At 37.3% G+C, this 24,486-nt stretch overlaps 1 protein-coding gene across 3 annotated transcripts in view; it reads left to right on the forward strand.

Moving 5' to 3' along the window:
- The window catches only part of TMTC4 (transmembrane O-mannosyltransferase targeting cadherins 4), a 54,325-nt gene that overhangs the window by 6,131 nt on the left and 23,708 nt on the right, over nt 1-24,486 (forward strand). For 2 of the 3 annotated variants that reach the window (XM_083855113.1, XM_083855114.1), the window contains exons 3-8: nt 1,151-1,266; nt 3,260-3,476; nt 7,448-7,535; nt 18,160-18,257; nt 20,320-20,412; nt 23,739-23,900. In XM_083855113.1, the coding sequence (XP_083711239.1) occupies nt 1,151-1,266; nt 3,260-3,476; nt 7,448-7,535; nt 18,160-18,257; nt 20,320-20,412; nt 23,739-23,900 (774 nt within the window). The remainder of the gene's footprint in view (nt 1-1,150; nt 1,267-3,259; nt 3,477-7,447; nt 7,536-18,159; nt 18,258-20,319; nt 20,413-23,738; nt 23,901-24,486) is intronic. The other variant, XM_083855115.1, reaches the window with a different exon arrangement.

A 24,486-nucleotide genomic window follows, 5' to 3' on the forward strand; every position in this document is an offset into this window, starting at 1 on the left:
TTGCAGTGTGGGAATCTTCTAAGTAGATGGAGTTGTAGGATAAGAAGATGGGGGCACCAGGGTTTATAAGACCTTTTATGGGGTTAGCAAGCCTGTTTGTCTACTTACTTGTGTTTGCAGTGTCTTGTTCAGCACCTTTGGTTCATTGGTCTCAAATAATTCCAAGACAGAAGGTGGGGATAGAGTAAATTGCTGATTGCAGGAGTAGTTCTGACTAGTACAGTTTTGTTCTTAGGTTCTGCCTCAAGTGTCTTTAACCTGCATGTACCTTGCTGTAGCATAAATTGGTATTTAATTGCACTAGGGAAGCAGAGGGAGAGCAAATGTGTTAGTTTGAACTTCGAAGCTTGTCCTCATAGAATACTGAGGGAGATGCTAGCAAGATCCTTATTTTTCCTCCAAAGTGTATGCTTTCCATTTAATAGCTTACATTATTTGGATTTTTCATTATCAGCATGGCTTTGAGATAAAAGGGAAGAGCAAGCAAGCAAGACTTTTTCTTTGCAGTCTTTTTTTAATAGGCTCCTATTGCACCCCAAAGTAAAAGAATTCATTATCCTTCTGTCTTTTAATCTTTTAAAACAATATATAGAGATGTGATTCTTGATTTCATGTATTAAGAGTTAAAACGACGTCAACTATTTGAATAGTCCTGAGCAAAGCAAAGCTTCAAAAAGAGCTCACTGTTACTTCCTACCTTTAGTTCCCTTGATTTCATGCTTTTGTTAGTGGTTATGCTACTGCACTGGCAAAAAAATGGCTATTTTGCAGCAGTTTGTAGTTGCCTTCTCTGCAAGATAACCTGCACCTAAAATCAAAGGCTTTTTACAAAATTATAAGGTAAGGAGGTTTGTGTGTTTCATATCCCAGCTATCTGACTAGATTATAAACTGATGTGACTATAGCTCTAAATTTCATGTAGTTATGCCTACTTACAGAATCCAGGATCATGGCCTTTACAAGAACAGGCATTCAAGATGTGACCTTCATTGCAAACTTAGGTACCGTGGATCGAATGTCAGTAGTGAGCCAACAAAACTGCTGCTATGTCCACCTTGGTGTGAGCTTGTATTAGTTAGAACTTGTTTGTAGTTTAGCTGCTTTGAACAAAGGAAACATTTTAAGAATCTGGTAATTTGTTTTCTTTTAGGACCTCAGGGCAGAAACTCCACTTGGTGACCTGTGGTACCATGACTTTTGGGGTAGCAAACTCAGCAGCAATACCAGTCATAAGTCATATCGACCGCTAACTGTCCTAACTTTCAGGTGAGACTTGTATTTTTGCTTGAGGTCTGAATATTTTTAACCTATATTGACTCAGTTGAATTTAGGGGGAAGGCAACAGAAAAGGGAAGAACGAAGTAGCTGGAGGGTAGTTGGATACCTTTCCAGAATACAAGTTTTGAATTCACTGCCTTAATCTCAAATGGTGTTTTCATTTTCCAATCGTTTCTTTCCCAAAATATTCATTATTTTGACATTTTGTATTTCTATCTACTTTTCAGAGATTTTGTCTTAATGTTCTTCTATACCTGGTACTAGGAGTGGTGTGGTTTAGTATGTCACATCATCAAGGAACTAGGAGGTGTATGTTCCCTTCACTTAGCCATGCTCCCACTTACACTGCTATTGTAGTTTTTGTTTTCTGCTTTCCTGCTGACCTGTCAAATGGTTTATTTTAGAAATAGCACCAAGGTAGTGTGGCTTTTTTCCATCAGCTCACTGTGTAGTCTTCCCACCTCTTCATTCCAATATTCTAACTCAAGTGTCTGAGAATCTAGTGAAATGTCTGCCTATATATAACTTACTGGGTTTGTCAAATAACTAAAGATTTAAGAGGATTACTTTTGTAGATGCTTAGCTCATGTTTTTTGCACGAAGATTTGAGCAAACAGTAGACCATGTAGAAATCTGGCACAGTAATGCAGAGAATATTTGAGGACTCAGTCTTAATTTCTTTATTTTCCCTTTGTGACTCAATGGTGTCAGTGGGGACTTGGTGCTTGTTCTGAAGTTGCCCATTGTGAGCCAGGGACTAAGTAAGTGCAGAAGAAGTGTTCCCACTATTTGTCCTCATATTCAAGCAAAAACCTTGACCCTTTAGGGTAGTGTCAGTGTTTTAAGTACCTAGCACTGTAGGTTTCACTGTCTATTGGGCTTTCTTCACGTTTTCATCAAGAAAAATAGAACGTGTTAGAGTCTTAAAGCTATTAAAGCTTTCAGGGCATTACACAGAACATGCTTTCCTTTTTTTTTCCCCTTGTCTCTGTAGCATACTCCATCTCTAATAACATTCTGGTTTGTTTAAAGAGTGAACTGGGATGCAATCATTACTATATCTGAAAATATAGGTAAGCCTGTGGAGATGGTCCATAAAATGCTATTTTCACAAGTAAGAAATGGGTTTCCTTAACTTCCCTAAGCTTCAACCTTTATGTGTATCATATTTATAATAGGTTAAGTTTTCAAATAGGTTTTGTTTTTGCCAGATGAAGATTACCAAAAGAACAGTGTAAAATCCCCTATTCAAACCAGGTTTCTGTGTACCTCACCTACTGATAAAAGCATATGGATAATAGCACAGTGTTTCCCCCTTCTTCTTCTCAGCCTCCATTTTACTGCAGAGTTCCTGTCTTGAATAGGGATTTAAACTGAATTTTCACTTACTCTTCCTTCTGATTCTAATACTTGTATGAAATGTCTCTCTAACCAGTCTCACAAATCAGTTACCAAGATGTGCTGGCTACTTTCTGGGTGGATACTGATTGTACCCACATGCTAGGACCTCTTTCAGAGAATATATCAGTGGAAATCTCAGTCACTGCGCACATTAGTTTTCTCGCTGTGTGGATTTAATTAACATAATTTCATCAAATTGGCTGCTCTTAAGCCCAGGGGTATCCCTCAGTGGCTGGGTTATTTATCCCCAGGATACTCCTGTGTTGCAACACTGAAGTTAGATTGTTGGTCAAAAGCCAGTTCTAAGTAACTATAGTAGTGATGAACATAATGGTACTAAAGTATGTGTTTGGATAGATAGATACTGTATCCATGTGATATTCCCTATGAATACCTTGGCCTAAAAACTGGGATATTGTTCCTACCTTGTTGTGGTGGCTAAATGGTAACAGCATGTGTACTGAGATGTATGCTTTATTTTTGTGTGCCTATGTCTGCTATGGGGTTGTTTAGTTTTTCTACTTGTATTTTTCTAACCATTGTTGTAATTCCTAGCCTTAATATTTTTGTTTCTATATAGAATTAATTACCTTTTTGCTGGAGGCTTCTACCCAGTTGGTTTCCATGTCATCAATATAATACTGCATTGTACTATCTCAGTGTTGATGGTTGATGTGTTTTCCATATTATTGGGCGGATTGCAATTCAGTAATAAAGGAAGACGGCTAAACCTGGCTCCAAAATCCTCTCTTCTTGCTGCTTTGCTCTTTGCTGTACATCCAGTGCACACTGAATGTGTAAGTATTGAATAATTACCTCGAGATTTTTATGTTAGAAGTTCCTGACCATCTTGACTAATTAATTCTGGCATAGCCTTATACTCTACAGATTGCTTTTATATATTCTTAACACTTCTCTTGGCACATGTCTTAATAGAACAATCAAATATTGTGGTTACTACATCCAAGGCTTCTAATTCCACCGAGCTAGACCATATTAAGGAAGATAAATCATTCAAGTACAATCAGTAAAGGAGAATAGCACTATACTACAGTTTCCCTACCTCCTGGGTTTCCCTAATTACTTTTCATTTCCATTTGCATTGATAAAAAATGCAAAGAGTTTTAAAATCAGAGTAGGGGCACTCTGTGAACTTCGTGTGTGACTTCTAGAATACTGCATTCAGTTTTGCATCCATGCTGCAAGGACCACACTGGAAAAAATGGAGAGTGCTCAGAAGAGCCATGAAAGTGGTTAAAGGGCTAGAAATCATCCTGCTTCATGAGAGATCAAACTGGGTTTATATTTTTAATATGAAGGAGAAGATTAAAGGATTTATATATTTTTAATCACAGTCTGTAATTATATACATGGGGAACACAAATTTGACAGTAATAGGCCCTTTAATAGTGCAAGGAAAAGCAAAGTTGTAAAGATGCAGAATAGAAGCATGGCACGTGTGTAGAAATCAGTTAAAATATCTGACCAAAGTAAAGTCCTTGTGTAGGAATTCTGCGGAGAGGAGATGGTATTCTTAAAAAGCTCTTTTGTTCTCGTAGTTAAGAAAATCTTACGGCCTTACGCTAGTGGGCTTGCTGAATGTCATCATTGATTTCTTGATCTTGTGATAATGAATGAATGAAATATGAAATTATCACAATAAGGGAAATTGTGGGGTGGGGGGGGGCGGAGGGGGGAAGGGTGTTAGAATTTGGGAGGTCTGAGCTACAGAAAAAGTACTAGCTTCAGTTTTGATTTTGTCCTAGCAATGAACAGTGAATCCTACCATGCCCATTCTACGTATGTGGCACCGATTCATTTATTCACAGTATGCCATGGTTTTGGCTTCTTGCATTTGCTCTGCATATGATTGGTGGGGAAAAAGTTGTTGAAAGCTGTGCTCTCAGCTGACTGGAGACCTTGCATGTATTGAGGACCTAGAGATGGTGCAAAGTTATGCATTAGTAATTTGGCACCTTTTCCAGCAGTGTGGCTAAAACATCTTGACAATCATTCTCTGGTGTTCACTCGCCTGCACAATAAATTCTTTGTGAGAGTGCACTGTGTCAGAAGGGCCCCTCATATTTGTGCTCCAAAACCAGTTTTAGATGTCAGAGTAAATTGAAACAAGTCTTCAGTGCTTTTGATGTTCTGACATGTAAAGAGAAATCTCATTTGAGACTTAACTTTGTAGTAGACCTATTATTGACCCCTTTATCAATATCCATAAATTTATTCTTCATTCCATTTGCCTCTAAAAATATATTTAAATCAGCATGAGAATATTAATAAGCCCTTTGCCATGTCAAATATATTACAAGTGATGTGGTCCTCTTGCATATTTGAAGACTTGCAAATGTTTCAGGCAAATAGTGGAAGAAGAGGGGGGAAAAGTAGCATGAATATATATCATCTAAAATCTGGGAATGAACAAAAGCCTCTAATCATTTACGTGGTGAATAATAAATCTTGCGTCAGTGAAGAAGTCATTATACTGCTACAGTTCTAGGATGAGTGTGTGTCTGGCAGCATCTCTTAAAAAGCTTTCCTTATGATTGTAAACCTGTGAGTTTTAAGTATCCGACATCCTGGTTTTGAAATGAGATGACATATTTTGACATAAAATTGTGAAGAAGCCGTCTGTTTGCTGCTTTAGGTTTTGGTTTATAGAGCGAAACAAACTGTCATGTAAAACAGATAGATAGTGAAAGGTGTTATGCTTTCAGTACCTGTGTAAGGAAAATGCTATAATTTTCTACCTAGAAGTAAATACTCTTGTGCTATAGTTCTCTGCTCTAAAAAAGGCCTATTCTTTGTAACACTTCAGTGATGAAATGCTAAATGAATCATGGACCTAAGACTATATCTGATACTAATTTAAAACTAGTTTGGTTTTTTTCCCTTCTTTACCTTCTTACCAGAATATATAAGCCTTATCTTGCATTTTAGGTAACATTTTGCTATTGGAGTCATCTGAGGCCATGTGTGTTATTAGCTCCTTAATCTCTTTGCTGTAACAAGTGGACATTTATTTTCGAAATTGTGTCAGCTCACCTTAACTTTTAGCTCATTAGGAAGAGCGGCTCCTGAAGCAGAATGACACTTCATTCTTTTCACCTTTCAAAGCACTCCACAGCTATTGAGTTAATTCTCATAATTCCTTTGTATGATAGAAGAAGAAGCAGCAGAAAAGTTAGGTGCACAGCTGTAGATAAATCAAGAAGTTTTTCTGAGCTGGATTTAGGAGTCTAACAGTTTCTTTTACAGTGCTCAAGTGAAGCTGAGGGTAAAAGTGGGAGAGAGTCTCTGCAGTGGAATCAGTCGTACTCTCGTGCCTCTACACTTCTTCTCTGATATTATTTAGAAAGAGTTGCTCCATCATGTTACCCTGACACAAAAATGTTCTTTTTACTTTCCTCTTTCTGTTCCACACACAAAATGGGACAACTGGTATACTATACAAGAACTGAAGTTTCTGCTTTTGTCCCTGAAATATGATCACAAAAAGTGATTTTAAAAAGAAATCCTGTAGCTGTTCTGCCCCATTTTGGTACATCTCCTGAAAACATGGAACTCAGCAGTCCAGGAAGAAGAGCTAGAAAATATAGAAGTATGTCCATGATCCTTGCTCTGGGTGTATGTTCCAGTGAGGTTCCAACATCAGGACCTATACAGTCCCCTACCAGCTCCATGTCACGATTTTCACAAAAAATTTGTGGTGTTATCCTGACACTTGTGTAATTTAGAATTGAAGATGCCAAAGTGTCTTGCTCTGTCTCAGCAAGTTATTGTAAATACAGTTTAGGAGCTTGAACCAAAGCTTACAGATAGTCCTGAGGTTGCATTTGATTTAAACAGGTTGGCACAGATCTTGGGTACAGAGGTCCCAGGATATGCTTCTCATTTTCTTTTGCATTAGTACAACTTCTGTTTCAAGATGCATTTGGAGGTTGCTCTAATGTAGTCAGTTAATATAACACAAAAGACTGCCAGAGGGAGATTCTTTTTTTCTTTTTTTTTTCCCTGAATCTGCAAGCTGGAAGCTATTTGTCCATTCTGAGTGTTCAGATTGCAATTTGAAGGCTGGCATGCCTTCCGAAAGTGAACAGTTTTGATTTGTGTTTCAGCAGAGCTGCCAATTTAATTGTGGTTCAGGATGTTTGGCTTCCAAGCCATGTAATGGCTTCAAATTGAAAGAGAGTAGATTTAGATTGGAATATTAGGAGGAAGTTCTTTGGTTGTGAGAGTGGTGAGGCACTGGCCCAGACTGCACAGCAAAGATGTAGATGCTCCATCCCTGGAAGTGTTCATGGCCAGGTTGGATGGAGCTCTGAGAAACTTAGTCTAGTGAAAGGCAAGGGGGTTGGGAGGAGATGGTATTTAAAGTCACTTCCAACCCAAACTGGTTTATATTTTCATGTTTTCTAAGTGTTCTGCTGAAATGCAATTGAAATCCAAAAAACAGATGGAATTGTGTAGAGTCTAAATTTTATTCAGTGAACTCCCCCTTTGTGTCTTAAAAAAATGCATAAACTAAAATTTTCATAAACCAAACCATTTATGTAGTTGATACTAATATCCAGTAAAAAAGAAGGATGTATCTTAAAAACTGGATATAATTAATCCAGTAAAGTAAGTTAAAGAAAAATAAAGTTAAACAGTTATATTCTATTATATATTTCACTTTGTATGTGTTTCTTTACTTCAGGTTTTCTAAGAATAAAAATCTGATAATTTGGAGCTTCTTTGTTTTGGTTTTTTTTGAAAGGTTGCTGGGATTGTTGGCAGAGCTGACCTACTGTGTGCCCTGTTCTTCTTGTTGTCATTCCTTGGCTACTGTAAAGCATTTAGAGAAAGTAAGCATTTCTGTTTAATTTCCTATTGTGTGTATTTTCAGTATTTGTACATTTCAATGAAGTATAGCAAAATTTAAAATGTCAGATTGATTTGTTTACCCTCATAAAATATATTTTTTAAAAAATCTGCCTTAGCAGCTAGTTATTGTTAGAAATTCTGAAAAGGTTGCTGTCCCTAATTCTTGTTAAACACTGGATTTAATTTAAGAAAAGTCAACTTTATGATAGACTTACTTCCTCAATGTTTTATTGTTTAGAAGTTTAATGAAGTATTTTAATACATATTTTAGAAATAAATCAAACCTACAAATGTATATGCTTAAATATTTTACTACTCTTTATGCCATTATGTTGGGATATCTTAAATGGGAGTCAACTTTTTGGAATGTTACTTATCTTTTTAATGAATTGCAAAGAATTATTCCTATGACTAAGTCTTCTAAATTCCTGCAATATGCAAGTGCTGGCATATAATGCTGAATATAGTGTTACTCATAGAGTTTTTGTATGACAGCTGTGTTTAACATGAAAAATTCCTTGGTAGATGTTTTTTCAAGTGAGCTTTCAGATTTCTGCTATTATTTGATCTGAATGCAGGCTGGCAGTTCAAATGCAGTTGTGGAGAAATTATCTTGGGGGCTCTGTTAAATAAGCACACAAGAAAGACTGAAAAGCTATGCAGGACATACAGTCTGGTATCTGAATGTGCTCTACCAGATGAAATATATGGGATTCATTTGGTGAACCCACAAGGAGCTATGTTGTGAAGAGCTTGTCTGTTGTTCAGTGGGCACGGCCTGTAATGATTAACTAGAGCTGGCAGGATATTTCAGAGGTGCCTGAGCTGACTTTGTGATCTGGCCTAACAACATACTTAGAGCATCACAGAGACCTCAGTGTGGGCTGAGGGGAGTGAGCTAATCCACAGTGAGCTGTGAGATGCTGTGAACAGCTCCTGCTGGTTCAGTTTGGATTGTCTGGAACTATTGTGCATATTTCTGTTGCTGATATAATAAGTTTCTCTTGCCATTTCAAATGTTAGTTAGGATGATTCCTGTTTACTTCAGAGATATTTTTCTTCCCTTTGAGTAGATTTAATTTCTTTCAACTGAGCTAACAATTTCTTGACAAAAATTTGCCTTGGGTTCTTGTTTGTTTGTTTATTCTTTTCTCACCTATTTCATTGGATATGATTGTGCTTATGATGTTTCTTCTATTAGTGGTAGCGTAAGACAGACAAATCAAAATATTGCCTTATCTGTTTTCCAATGTCTCAGGTAGACAGGTAGGCTTATATGCTAGGGGCAACAATCTTTGCTTGAAGAACTCAAGAGCTAATTTCTTAGGGTGACCACTGGAGACAATTATATAGGACTCTCTAATTATTTTGTTATAGAGGACATTTTGGGAATGGTTAAGGATGTGTATTCTGGTTAAGGATGCTCTTCAACTTGTGAAGGCCAGTTTAATAGCTTTTAGAAATCAGTGTCAATGTAGTAATATTCTTGGGCTGAAATTTGTGTCATTGATGCAGAAGAAGGAAAATGTTGCAAAGACAAGATATTAAGCAGCCCTTACTGATTGTTTTATTGGAAATTACATCATAATAGGGGAGAAGATGTGTCTTTTAAGCTCTTTTGCCAAGGAAAATTACAGTCTGCCAGCATTGCCTTTCAGGTCAGTTTTCAGTGTTTACTGTCACCTTCACTGCCTGATTCTTGAGGAAGTTTAGACTTTTTCTGTACACAAAAATTTGTATCCAGGTTACATACTTGAGTCTTTCACCTTGATTACTGCAAAGGCACACTACTGACTCATCAGCCAGCAGCTTATCAGCCAGGCACTCCAGACGTTTTTCTGCAGAGCTGCTGCCCAGGCCTTAATTGTTGCATGGTGTTGTGTTTGATTTTCATGAGGCTCGTTCATCCAGCTTGTCATATCCCCTCCAAACAGTCTTGTTCACCACTGTATCCATCTATCCTCTAGCTGAACCCCACCAAAGACCACAAGCAGTTTTACTTGCTGCCCTTATTATATTTTTTTTTCCTTTGTGGGGAGGAGGTTGGTCCAACCTGCAGCTGTGTAGGAAAGGAGTGTGTCTGGATTGGAAAGGGCAGCTACAAAGGTAATGGAGGCTCTCCCTTCACAAGGAGCTACATGACCAAGACAAGGGACAGTGGGTGCAGTTGCATTGGGAAAGATTTCACCTTGATGTCAGGAGGAATTTTTTTACAGCAAAAACAATCAATCACTGCAACAGCGTCCCCAGAGATGTGTCAGAGTCCCCATGACTGGAGGTTTTCAAGATGCATTAGGGCAGGGTTCTAGGCGATCTCATCTAGGCTCCCTTTCCTGCAAAGATTGGACCCAGTGATCTCTGGAGGCCCCTTCCAAACTGAGTTGTTCCTGTGGTTCTTTGTATGAAAGGCTTTAGGAAAAGGTAACCAAATATGGGGAAGTGGCTGTGGTAGAACATGACTCTTCAGTGAGTTTGCAAAGTAAATAAAATGTTTTACCCTTGGTATGAATTTCCTTCTTTTGTGAACGGTTCTTCTAGGTACTCTCAAAAAATAGGTTAAATAAGGAGTAAAGAACTTTTATCTGACTTGAGCTGAATTTGTTTCTGCATAGATTGAGGGAGTCAATCCCATATGTAAGCTGGTCTTACTGTGGATATAAGAACATGCATTTTGAAAATATGCACATATAATTTAAAAAGCAGACTTAGACGATGTCTCCTAAGCAGCAAAGAAAACATACTTTTTCTTCTCTTAGAATGTTGTCCTTCTGATGTCAAATCCCCATGATCCAGAATGTCTGTGATACTGCCAATGCGTGTTGGTAGTTCTAGAGCAAGTTAAGAGCTGTTACTACATCATTTTCTAGGTCAGGCCAAGAAGGTAATTTATCTTTGTGAAATAGTCTTTGTTTGTGAGAAAGAGAGGGAGAAAACAACCAGAAACCCCTCTATATCAGGGTTATGTTCCTAATCAAATAGAGATACTTTGTGGTGATCCTGCACAAAAGTAGATTGTACCAGCTTGTTCTAACATCCCTTTTCCATTTGTCCTGCTAGGTTTTTTGTGTATTAAAGGCAACTGTGGCCCTAAACACTAGGTCAACTGCATGTGTCTTTGTTCCTGGATTTGGCTGTCACATTTATATAGAGCTTAGCTCACCAAATTTGTATATAGAGTAGGTGAATTATCAAAGGTTGATAATTTTTGTTTGTTTATTTTTGTTTTGTTTAATTGTTACTAATAGACATATTGTACTGTGACTCTCTTGGAGCACTTAAAAGTGGGTACAGCTTTTAAGACCATCAAGATTTGTGGATTGCATTTGTATTGTCTTTTGAATAAGGTTACCAAAACGTGTTTGATGCCGGCTTGTTTTTATTTCATGAACTTTAAGTGAGCATCAGAGCAAAACAACCTTGAAAAGCATCCTGATGTGATGCTATTGATATGGTTGGGTCAGTAACATATATTGTTTGGCTACCAGCAGCATCCCAAAGCTATTATCAGACAGATTATCTAAGTTTTTAATAATGAACCTCACTATTCTTGTGACAAGGCAATGTGAAATTTATGTGTGACTGAATTCAAAAAATCTGTTTGTGTTTCAATAGTTTAGATGCAGTTAATGAATTGGCATTCTTTATAGAAAAGGGGTCAAAAATCATATATGAGAGATTTATTTTCACTTGAGAAAATGAATATAAAGATTTATAATATTTTGTGTGTGTGTGTGTAGGAGTAGGAACTCATAAAATGTCTGAGGAGGATTTGGAAGTACTATGGGGAAAGTATATATAATAGTGAAAGCAGCCAGGAGATCAGAAAAATATCAGTGTCAGGCTGGAAAACTTCCAAAGGAAAATAATGGGTTTTGTAGAGCTCAAAATGCACTGCAGCTTGTTTACCTGATTTATTTGTGGTTTCAGTGGATTTTTAGGTAGACAGTTTCTTTTAGCCAGAATCTGAAGCTTTTTTTTTTTTTTTTTTGTAGTATAAGCATTTAATTATGTGGACTATAATTATGTCTTACTGAAGTTCTACAATTCTGTTACTTTTTCCCAGTATACCGTTTTTGAAGTTAGCATCTTTGAAAGGATAACGTTTATAATTGCAAGGAACTAATCTGTTGTTCTCATTCTGTCCTGCTATTTTAAACACAACTGTGGGGACAAATCCACTGCATAGGCTTTGGAGACAGCAAGAGCTGACAACTGTTTAGGTATGTTCTGAAGGGAATTGTGGGTTATTAACTTCGTTGAATTTTAATGCAGCTTCTCTGGGAATTCATAAGGCAATTTAAAACTGCTGTAGTGTTCATTTTTGCCTTCCTTTGTCTTCAGTTTTGACAGTGATCCAGTTGCATGTATTTGCCATCTGCATTGGCGATCTTTGAGTAATGTAAAATGAGGAGTTCATGACTTGTTCCATGTGAATAATATTGGTGTAGATATTAAATACAGGATCACCTCTTTGCTCACATGCTATGACATCTAAAAATTATTTTGTTCTGGTTGTATGTTTCTGTTTTGTTTCGTTATGTGTAGATGTCAATTAATCATCTACTAGTTCATTGCCAATTTAATAAAGCATACAAAGTAGCAATGAGTTTTGTGAATATTGGAGGTTTATATTATGGATGTTTTCATACAGAATGGAAACATTTAAGTCTCCTGTGTGAAAGAGATCATTGTTAAGCTATGGAGAATTTGTTAGCTGTTGTGCAATTGGTCAAGAGGTATTTACTATTGTTAAACATTTGGGCCCTGATTTTTCAACTGTGTGCCCTACTGTTCATATTTGAACACACTGGGAGGGAATAGTTGTAAGTGAAAAATGTAACAAATTTATTATTTTAGTTGGCTGAGGAAACACAATGACCTTTTTTCTGGTAGAATTAATGCTAACTTTTACTCCAAGATGTTGCAGTTCAGAGAATAGATGATTTTTTCAGTGTGGCCTTCAGGTAATGAGTTTGAGATGGCTAGATATGTTTAGGAATGGCATTTCCTACTGTAATATCATTATTAAGTGAAACACTGAGCTAAGCTGCAGTAGTATGTGCATTTGGAGACACATGAGGAGATCTTGGGCTTAATATAATTCTAACAATGGATTCTTATGTGGTCTTTTATCACTAGCTAATTCTGCCCCCTTTGCTTAGCAATTCATGAGCAGGGAAATCTTAGAGCTTGTTTAGAAGGATGTTTGTAGCAGTTCAGTTGGAAGACCCCATCCCCACAGACAAGGCATATTAATGGAATATATGAGTGTTTGTGATCTATTTCAGTTAGAAATTAAAACTTCCTTCAAGAGCTCAACATAACATAACTTACTTTGCTTCAGCCTTCAGAGGAGTAGGTGCTTTCACAGAATCAGTTGCTGTGTTTCACCTGAAGATGGTGACTCCTTAGACTGCTCCAAGCTGTCACCTGGCTGACTCTTAAGTTGCTTAGCTGGGTTTGAAGAAGGAAATGCTGAATGCCTAAGTGTAGTAGTAATTGCTTTGGAAAGTGTTGGTCTGGCTTTACAATAAAACTAAGCTTGGTAATTTAAATGTAGCATTTTCTTCATATCCTTCACTTCTAAGGAGTTTGTTTTCATTGACCTGTGGATTTAGGACCCCAGAAAGTAAGGTCTGTGGAAATAGAATTAGTGTTTAAGTGCACTGTCAGTGTGTTGCTCATAAATTTAGGATCAGTCAATTCTACACTGTAAAACACTGTGTGTATGCATCCTTGCCCTAGAAATGCTTATACTCAAGTCGAGCAGTCTAAATGGAGGAGCTCTCATGGCTTGTTTATGGTTTACATAGGTATTTTATTGAATCCCCTCAACTTTCAGACTTGATATACTCCTAAAGAGGGACCATCTGAGCAACGCTTTTTGAGTTTGTGTAGAAACACTATATTTTTCCAGCTTAAAAAAAATAAGCAAGTACTCTATTTCTTTGGCACACTTACAATTTTATCCATCTGTTAGGGTGGCAAAATGCCCACTCACAATATGGCATACCAGTTTCAACCAGGCACAGGTGCCGGTGAAAGATTGGTTTAGTTTCCTGACACAAGATTTTTCTGGTGGGAAGCAGCGCCATATTAGGGGACTACGCTTTGTTAGACTGATTACTTCTGTTGGCACGTGTGTATGTCATAATAAGCACTTATGCAGTGCTTTAAATTTTGCAAATCACTGTTATAAAAAAGATAGAGTTGAAAGCGTTGCTGAATTATGGTCTTATGTATCTATTTTGCCAGCCTAGTTTACTGAGATTTCTGCAGTTGAGGCAGGGGGTGGTGGGGATGGGAAGATATTCTGCATATTGACCCAGGAACAAGCATGAAATAAAATGTTTCTTAATTGAAATTCTTTCTCTTTGAAGTTTAATCACTGATGAATTTTGATATTACAATTCTCTGTATAACTGTTGGTTTTTTGAGCCTGCAAAAGAAAACAAAGGAACAGAGATTGTGCTTTTCAGGAGATTTTGTTTACAGAATCACAGAGTGGTTGAAGTTGAGAGGCCTTGAGGTCCCCTGGGCTGACCTGCCCACACAGGGTCACCTAGAGCCAATTGTCCAGGAGGCTTTACTGCAGGATTTTGCAGTTCCCCTCAGTAAACCATATGAGGTTCCTGCCAGACCATTTCTCCAGCCTGACAAGGTCCTTCTTTTTGGGAGCACAACCCTCGAGTGTATCGGCCACTCCTCCCGGCTTGGTGCCCTCAGAAATGTGCTATGTGTGCCCTCTGCCCCATCATCCAAGTCGTTAATGAAGATGTTGGATAGGACTGGACCCAGTATTGACCCCTGAGTACACTGGCCTTCAATTAGATGTTGTGCCACTGACCACCACCCTCTGGACAAGCCATTCAGAATAGTTTTCAGTTCAACTCCCTGTCTGCACATCCAGCCTATTCAGCAACAGTTTCTCTGTGAGGATCTTATGGGAGACTGTCAAAGGCCTTACTGAAGTCCAGGTCTTTGATGCTCAGTTTTTGGGACCTTCATTATTTCTCTTTCTCTGTGTTTATCTTTGAGTCCATGCTTAAGCTTGACTTTGCTGGGCAAGCTGAGAGGTTTCTTGCATCTGAGACTTGGTATGTTCACAAGAAGACAAACTTTGAGCATGTGCCTGTTGAATGGCTTCAGTTTTATTTGGCTAGACCGTTTCTCCAGGCCAGACTGGATGGAGCTCTGAGCAACCTGGTCTAGTGGAAGGAGTCCCTGTCCATGGCAGTTTTGGAATCAGATGATCCATAAGGTCCCTTCCAAACCAAGCTATTATATCACTCCTTATTTTTTCCAGTTTGTCAATGGAATTCTGACTTCTCTTTTGTATGCTTCCTGGCTGTTGCAGCCTGGCAGCACTTCTGGTCTTAATAAGCATATTTCTTATTCCATCATCCAAATGGAGTAAGGACAAAGGAAGAATCCAGTAGAGAATGTTATCTTTACTTTTTTTTCACAGCAAACTAGTATCTTACTGTAGTTTTCCAGCTGTTATTTGTACCCATTCTGTAACAACTTCATGCAGCCCATATTTTTTGTGGTATATTTCACACTCCTTCCAGTGGTATTATCATGCCTTTATGAAGTCAAGGTATGGGATGTTTACAGATTACCTTTTATCAGGATGACTTTTTTTTTCTGTCCAAGTCAAAAGTTATATTTAGTTCTATATAAATGACTAAAATATTTGGCAAACAATTAATCATATTCTTTCATGCTTTAGAGTATCACCTAGAAAATATTTTGCTAGGTGTAGTGATTTGTAATTTTGACCAGTCAGTTTAGGTTTGTATCTGTAGTCTGTCTTTTCATATTTTTGCTCCTTTTCAAAACAGACATGTAGGCATTGCTTTATTTCATTTCAAACTCCTGGATTCTTGTGGTTTTCTCATGATTTCTCAGAGGTAACAGTTGAGGTTACTCTGGGTTTGTATAGGACCTGTTAAAGTGAATGTAACCAATCATAATTTAAAACAGATCAACTTCTCTATGAATTCTGTGTCTTGTTCACTGCTTTTGCTTTTGTTCTTCCTTTCTGTTGATGCTTTATGGAAAAAAATTTCACCACCTGATTGCAACTGACCTTTATGGAAAAAAAAAAAAGGAAAAAGGCATAGAACACTTCTGTTTTCTTGGAATTGCCCATTTTATTTCTCAGTGACTGTTGGAATAAATCCTTCCTCTTTACGCTTCTTACTAATATATCCATGAAATTGTGGGGTTTCGTTCTTTACATACATTACTTTTTCTCATTTTGTGATGTGACCTTTTTGTGTTAGTTTTTCTGTATGACTGTGCTGCTATTACAGTTGTCCTTGATGATTTGACCTAGTTCCCTTTTTTGCCATTACTCTTATATTTTGAATCATCAAAGCATTACTGAATTGCCAGCTGGTCTCTTACTATATATACTTCCCACTGTCTTCGTGTTAGAATAATTTGTATTTGTGTACTGAATACTGCTTCTCTGAGAAGTGCTTAGTTATCCTGACTCCTTTCCACTAGAATTTGATTCTGAGAAGAGGAAACCTCTCAATGGAAGAAAGTCTGCTTCTATAAACACATATAGTAAAGTCTATATCACTGTCTTCATTTTTTTTCCTTTTTACACTTAGTAAGGATGATTTTTTGTCATTTTGTGAACATGGTCAACAACTTTGCCTTCTATCCTTGCATTCTCTGTGATAGTTGATTTCTACAGAAAAAAAAAATGGTTTTCAAGAACTGTCTGAACAGTCTGTTGTACTGCAAAGTTTGAAAAGTTGAAGAGTTCCTTGAAGAGATGTATTTAGATGGAATTCTTTTTATCTTAGCAATACTCATAGAGCAAACATTGAAGTTCTTTCCTCTGTAAGTTACAACCCTCAGCTGTTCTTCTGTATAATTGATGTGGGCTGGAGTTGCCCTGTTACATTTTAATTTTTCTACTTCCAATGTCGCTTTGTATTTTGTATTTTCTTGCTTTGTTTTGGCATTATTCAGATATGTATGACTTCTTTCCTAAAATAAGGTTTTGTTCTATCTTTGTAACATTTGCACCTCTAATATTAAGTCTTAGCTCATTTCTGAAGACATAATTTGGGCTGGAGGGATAAGGATCAAATACCCTCTATGTATTGCAAGAATGAATCTCAAACATCTTATTATTCACTCTTTTGAAGCTTTAGAAGTCTTAGGTAAGAAAAGAGTGATAGAAGCAACCTCAAAATCTGTTCTTCAGCATATTTGTATTAAAAGTGTGGAGCCCTCTGCTACAAAAGAAGTAGTGTGGTTCAGAATGAAAGAGGAGGCCAATGTCAGCACATTCTTTTCACACTTAGGGTTATGATTTGTATCTGGCCCCAACAACACTGGAGGTAGTGTACTGGTTTCCCTGTATCATCAGTGCCAAGTTACTTCCCTGAAGAGTGTTCAGCTGCATTTAATTAGGTAACTTAATCCCTAAAGGTGTCGGCTTCTCACGGAAAAGTTATAAAGGAAGCCTAGTGTACTATGTTAGGTGTAGGTGGCTACTTCTGGTGAAATTAATCTTAATCTTGCCATTTACCCTTTTCATAGACCATTATTGCAGTTCTCTTTAAGCAGTGAGGGTCTAACCTGCATCAGCAGTAGAGGAGAATTGCTCTAGAGATCAAGTGAAGTAGGAAAGGGACATAGTCAATGAATGCAGAGTTCAACTTTGTTTTTTCACGTGCCAGGTTTGATTCTTGTGATGCCTGTAGAGCCCATGTTACTTGAATCAAGTAACTGCCTCTGAATGAGCAGAGTGCTTCTCTCTGTTGCTTGCACCTATGGAGTAGAGGTTGTGACAGAAATGTTTTAATGTGAAGTACCCGTGTATTCTGTGTGTGATAGTACCTTGGCTGAAGTAGGGTTATTGTTGTATTCATCTCAGATATGCCTGCTTGTAGTACCCAAAATCAGCTACATGGTACAGTCTTAAAAGACTTTTTATTTGAGTAGAAGCTGTAGGTGCTCTTGATCTCTTAACCCCTGAGTTCCTCACCTTGCTGTAAAACTGCTTCCTGAGTGCAAGGACTAACTGCTTCTGCTCAACTGCTGACATTTTTGAGCATTCTATTGCAGCGATAATAAAATGACATGAGGTACTTGCTAAATGCAGCAGCCCTGGAGAAGCAGCTTATTGTGCCTTTGTAGACTAGACTGCAGTTAAAACAGTTTGTGTGTGTGACACAATAAAGAATTACTTGTTCTTATGGTAGCTTGGAAGAGAGTGGTCAGCAATGACAGACCTCTAGCTAAGGATGATAAATGTCTCTAAATATTGGGAATTAACCTTTGCAGATGACAAGTAGTGAAAATTATGTGAAGCTTCTGCCATTCTAATTAATCTGGCTAAAACATGGAGCAAATAGGGAGATGTCTAATGTCTCCAAGAACAGAAGATGACTGCAATAAAGGGACAAATGCCAGCATATTGCAGGAAGTGACCTATGCTTTTGAAGGCTGTGTATCCAGATCTTGACTGGTAGAAAAGACTGCAATACTAAATGCTGTTTATTTTTTAAATTCTTATTTTAATTCATCCTTAAATTTATAAAATGCCTAAAGATATGGCATTCTTTATTTTGACAGATAAGGAAGGACATACGTTTTCTGTATTCTGGGTGCTGGTGAGTGTTGTCCTGGGTGCAATAGCCATGCTGTGCAAAGAACAAGGAATTACAATACTGGTAAGAATTTTCTTATTAACTGAATTTTGACCTCAACATCTCTCAGGTGTGTAGTTGTAAAGTCTACAGGAATGAACCTTCTCCACAGCTAATGGTATGCACACCTTTTTATTCTGTTGAGAAAACTAGTTAATGTTGACAAAAAGCAGTTATTCTAGTAGATCTGTCTTAACTATCTTTGCCAGTCTGTTGGAGTTTTTCACTTTAACTTTTGTAAGCAGGTTGCATATATTTTTAAACTTTAAAGTTTAAAACTTTAAAGGTTTTACAGGATTAGTTCCACTTTCGTTGCCCTTGTTTTTGAATGTAATTCTTGAGATAGCAGGACTACAAACTTCTCATTGAAGGCTCATGAAAAAGATACAACCAGGGGAGAGAGCATTTATAAAAGTTCCATTCCCTTGCTTTTGTGAACAGTTTAATTATAATTAGGGCCATTGCTTATGCACTTCTAGTGCTGCATCTCCCTTTTCTCCCTTATTTAAGGATCTGTCTGTGGAAACAGATGTAGTTATTGCTCGTGTTTATCGTGGTCTGGCTTTTTATAACTTCAGTGAGGATAACGCTGTTTTGAGTGACCAAACTGGCCATCTGAAATGCTGTGTCTGTGATTTTTACCTTTTATATAGCCATATATCTTTATTAATAGTTCCAATTTATAGCTTTAGCTGACACAGATAAGCAACAAAATCAAAATTCTTTGCAGCAAGGACCCTCTTCCCTTGCTAAAAGAAAACAGAAATTACAGCAAACTTCTTGATTTGGGACTTCTTTTTTTTTGTAGATGCTTGTACAGTGATGTGTTTTTCAAAGGTGTCTGTAAGGAAAACTTAAGGAACTGTCTAAAAACATGGTGTAATTATTTACTCTAGCAGTATGAAGAACTATTTGAGCTATCAGACACAGAAATACTATTGGATTTGGGATTTTATTTGTTTGCTGTTGCACTGCTAGGATGATTATATTTATTGTTGTGCTAAGGGCCACAGGTCAGAGGGATAAAGGGCTAAATCACCCATTAAAAAGATTACTTGGAGGATGAATGTGATTTTCAGTAGAATTCTTGCCTTCCTGTCTCCATGTGAGTGAGCCAAAAGTCTTTCCCAAGTGGCCTTTCTACAGAGAACCAAGCCACACTCTAACCTATCTTCTATCCCTTCCCTTTGACTGTTAGTGAGGGGCTTGTGCCCTCCCAGTGTACCAGCTCTTTGCTTCACCTGGAACTAGTTTTACTGGATTTTTTTTCTATTTAGTCTTTAGAACAGTGAGGTAATTTCTGAAATTATTAGGATACAGGATAAATACTCAAGAATAATCATGGTGATATGCTGAAACTTTGAAGCAGAAATGCTAAGGTTTGATTTTGCCAGTAACCTCAATGTACCTCTGGACACATTTATGCATTTTGTTTGCCTGCTTGGAGGTAGTTATGTGCAAGTGTACTCCTGCAAAGCACAGAATATGTTCTAGTTTTATGTGCAGTGGCTGATGTCATATAGAACTCTTCTTTTTTTCTCTTTTTCCCCCAGCAACTTGTACTGTGTTTATTGCTGTAATTGCAAGAAAAGCAAGCCTGATACTTCTGTAAATCTTTCTGAGCCTTTGTCTGTACCCTTTAAAAACAATATTTTTGAAACCTAGGAGTCCAAAGATACCATACAACAAAAAATATGTAGAAGGCTTAAAGAAACTCCACCTTACTGATAGAAGCCTTACCTTTTGACTGCAGCATTTGCACTGCAGAACATTAGGAGAAGAAGATGGAGAGCAGATTTCTGTTGTGACCATGCATATGTTATCTAGCTTGCTGGTTTACGATATTCCCTGAAGGGTATTCCATGTGGCAGGAGAATTCCCATTACAGTAAAATGTTATTCTACTCATCTGAGCTACATTTACCATTCTGCCATCATTACTACCAATGTATCTCTCTACTTGTTTGGAATCAGAATTAAGATATAGAGTAAGTCATGGTAGAAGTCCAATTAAAGATGTATTTAAAAGAAAATATTTGTGGTTAGCTTCTTCATCTTATGCTGTTATTTTTCTCTTGGTTTCTTAGGGTTTGAATGCAGTGTTTGATGCACTGGTGATTAACAAGATAAATCTTTTGAAGCTCATTCAAAAGTTACTGTACAAGGACAAGGCATTGGAGGTGAGTCCCTGGATATTTTGTTCATTCTTACAGATTTTGTTCATTCTGGCCATTCAGACAATTATGTCCTAAAAGACAAAGATTCAGCTTCTGACAGTTTTGTTGTTGTTGAGAATTAGGAAAAAAAAAACCCAACAAACCAACCAACAAAATAAGGTATTGTTAGTCTGCCTAGTAAGGCAGTGTGCTATGACATCTTTGCTGCAACATGAATAGTAATGGGGTATTGTTAGAATTGCATTGGATAGTGAAATCCCTTCCACAGTTTTCTCTAAAAGTGTTGTATGGAACAGTTGCTCCAGGGTCAGTAACTATGCACCTGAAATGGTACTTGGAATGGGGTTTGGTCAGAATAAAGAGAGGGAGAGATTTAGTGAGATTCTCAATGACTCTGATAGTTAGACAAGTACATTAAAAACATTATATTAATGGGTCCTAGTAGCTTTGGAGTTTAAAAGAAAAAATTACGTAAGCACTGATAGTTGCTAAGGATTGGTTTTTCTGACTTTCATTGATGTCACTTTATCCGGTATTGTCTGAAGTGGAGTCTGGCACCTAGCATTGGCACTGGCAAGCAAATAACAGAAACAATCAGCCTCAGATCGATGGTGGATAATAGCCAAATAGACCTACAGTCTACTAGAGCATCACTGCTGTTGAACAGCTAAGATTCTCATCCAACAAGGCAAAATAATATTCCTTGTACTTTGCTTGAATCAGTGGTTTCACTGCAGAGGAGTCTCATTAATGTTTCTGAGTGGCACAAGTCCTGTAGGGCTTTTAAATTCCTTTGGAAGAAGTGAAATGAAGAGCTGCAGGGGAAATCAAGGGAAGGAAGTTCTCTAGAAATGAAATAATAGATTTGACCAGAAGCGCTAAGTCAAGACTACAGAGTGTTTCAGGCAGCAAATAGGAATGCTGGTGAGTTTTGCTGAATAAGGAGACTAATGTCAACTAGAATATGACAAGGGAAGCGTCTAGAGCTGTAGGGATCTAAAGCAGAACTAGTTCAGAATTAAATGCTGGAAACAAAAGGTAATAAGTAGAACCTCAGGAATAAGTGACCAGTCAGCCTCACATCAGTGCCCAGTAAGATCATGGAACAGATCCACCTGGAAGTTATGTCAAAACATATGAATGACAGGGAGGTGACTGGAGACAGCCAACATAGCTTCACCAAGGGCAGATTTTGCCTGAATTATCTAGGAACCTTTTGGAATAGAGAAGAGAAGGGTCCAGGGAGACCACCTCTCTAGGAAGCTGGTTCCAGGGTTTGACCAGTAATAAATTCTTTGCAATGAGGGCAGTGAGGCACTGGAACTGGTTACCCAGAGAAGTTGGGGATGCCCTGTCCCTGGAAGTGGTCTGGGCGAGACTTGACTGGGCTTGGGCAAACTGATCTAGCAAAAGATATCCATGGCATGCCTTCCCCAGTCCAAACCATTCCATGATTCCAGGAAATGTCAGAGTCAAACCTTTTTGGTGGATTATTCTTTAAGCATGAAGCATGAGGCTTTATTTAAAAGAAGAACTTTTAAATGGTTCTGTCTCAGTGAAGAAAACATCAGATGTGCCTTTTCCCTCTTATTCTTTTGGTAGAAGTAATTAATTTTAGCTCCTGTTACCTGCAAAAATCTGTTCTGCTCTTTTCAAGGAAGCGTATCTAAGATTGTTTTGCATTGTTGAAAGGCAGATCCTAAAAACTCTACAAGGAAGAACATTTTTTTTTTCTTCTTGATTGAGGCAGGTTTCAGTTTCATGCCAGATTTCAGTTAGTTCTAAATCAGAGAGGATACAATAACACTACTTCCACTTTCACATTCTGCCTACTGAGAGATTTTGTGGCAATTGTGAAATCTGGCCTTCAAGAAACTTCATGTACTGTTAAATGAAATGAAGCCCTGGGATACAAGATTTTGTTCTTAATCTGTCATAAAGCAGTTGTAAATTTTCACTATAAGTGTTTTCTATCATAGTACAATTTTCTCCAAAAGCTATTCTATAGGAAAACCATTCCTAAATCCTCCTTGTTGTAACTTTGGTTACTGAGATGTCCAAGTTGGAAGCAATCATTTGAGCACAAAGGCTAGCTTATGAAAAATCAAAATTACAGACTGCTTTATCCTTAGGTATTCAACTAAATATTTTATCATGACTCCATTGTCAATTACAAATACTAAAAAACAATCTGAAAATTGTTTTTAATTTAATTTTCCATCCTTCTAGAAAATAAGTATCTTCTGCCAGTGCACTGATGTCTGTCTTTGTTCAGGCAGCCTACTTTTATTTTTTAAACTTCAGACATATATTAATATCCTAAACAACTATGATGATCTTTGCTAAAGAGAATATTCCACTAAGAGGTAATAATAATTATTGTGCCATCCTAAAGCTTTGAGTGGTGTATTGTTATACTTACTGATGATTCTGTTTCCGATCTCCACTGGTGAAGCCTGAAGAATCTCTACAATGTACACTGGCTTGTTTTTTGGTTTGGGTTGGATTGGTTTTTTTTAATTTATAAAAATTATTTGTGCTTGGAGAAAAGTGTTTTACATTCTGGAGAAAAAGATACAAAAGTCTGTCAGATTTACTGTCTATACCATCAATTCTTTCTTTTATGTGAGTTGCTTTCTTTACACCCTGAAGTGTATATTATAAAAATGCATGATGTAAACCAACTAAGTTAATGTAGATCAAACACAAGTTTATACTTTTTCTGATCTTGGGTAATTTACCCTGAAGTAAGTGATTTGGGTGCCTCTCTGTCATTAGCTTTTTAATCATGTTTTTGGGTGTGAAAATTTTAATTTGGTTTCTAATTCTTCCCAGATCCTAACTGTGGAATTTTCTTGGTATATATCTGTAATTTTACCTCTAAAGATACCTAAATGGACAAAAATTTTCCATGGCAAGCAGACAGCTGGAAATAGCTATTTAAAACAAAGTCTCCAAAGTAATCATCCTCATTTTAGAAAGAAAAGATAAATTAATTTAATATGCTGTATACTAAAAGCTGTATTCTGGTCAAATTCCCTGACAGAAACTGCCATGTAAAACTACATCAGCTATAGAATTACAGAGCATTTGTAGAAGAGAGTCTTCTTGAACTAACAAGTTTTGTTTACTGATTGAGAAAGAAATTAAAATGTTTGCAAAAAATACTTTCCAATTAAAATGTCAACTCTAATAGCAAAAATGCACAGGAACAGCTTTTTCTTTCTGAGATAGAGGTGAAAAAGATGTGAATGTGTTGGGTAAGAGAACAAATACTGTTTCTGAATGAGGTGGTTTTCTTTGTTTCTTTCTTTCTTTCTTTCCTGTAGAATGCTGGGCTGTTAAGGAAGGGGCTGCTTTTCAGGATAACACTTTTGATGTGTGGAGGGGCCAGCATACTTTATATCCGCTGGAGGATTATGGGCACAGGACCACCAGCTTTCACTGAAGTAGACAACCCAGCTTCATTTGCTGACAGTCTGTTTGTAAGAGTAAGTTATGAAGTTGCTTCTTTCTGGCCAGCTCAGAACATTTGTCTTTGTCACTAAAATTGAGGGGTTTGTGCTTCTAGGAAACAACAAAGTGGGCAGTTTTTACGTTTCAAGATATGTGTGATGAGTCACCTCCACTTGTGCTGCTGTGATAATTGAATTTTTTTAAAATAGTATACCATATCTATTCTTTGCATTCAATTTAGCATGCACTGTACACATTGAAGTACTTTTCCATTTACTCACTGCTTTTCCCATGCATGCAAGAAATTAGCTTTTACTGATTTTCATCCCTTTTCCAATACTATGTTTGACTTTTCACCTTCTTTCACAACTAAAGAAAATAGCATAAAGCTCTAGCCTGGTGTATTTGGAGTATGTCTTGGCTATATACCTCTGGCATTAAGGATCTTTCTGGAGATGGAGAATGAAAGATGAAGACAGTGGATGACGTCTTTTGATATTTTGTCCTGTTGTACGAGATTGTTCTTTTTATATATGAATATTGATTGGACAGCACAGAATTGCATTTCCCTGATCTGAGGTAGAGAGCTGCCTAGCTATGTTGAAAAGAAAAATTAATCTC

The sequence above is a fragment of the Zosterops lateralis genome (assembly GCF_965231275.1).
Source record: "Zosterops lateralis genome assembly, chromosome: 2".
Classification (NCBI taxonomy): Eukaryota; Metazoa; Chordata; class Aves; order Passeriformes; family Zosteropidae; genus Zosterops; species Zosterops lateralis.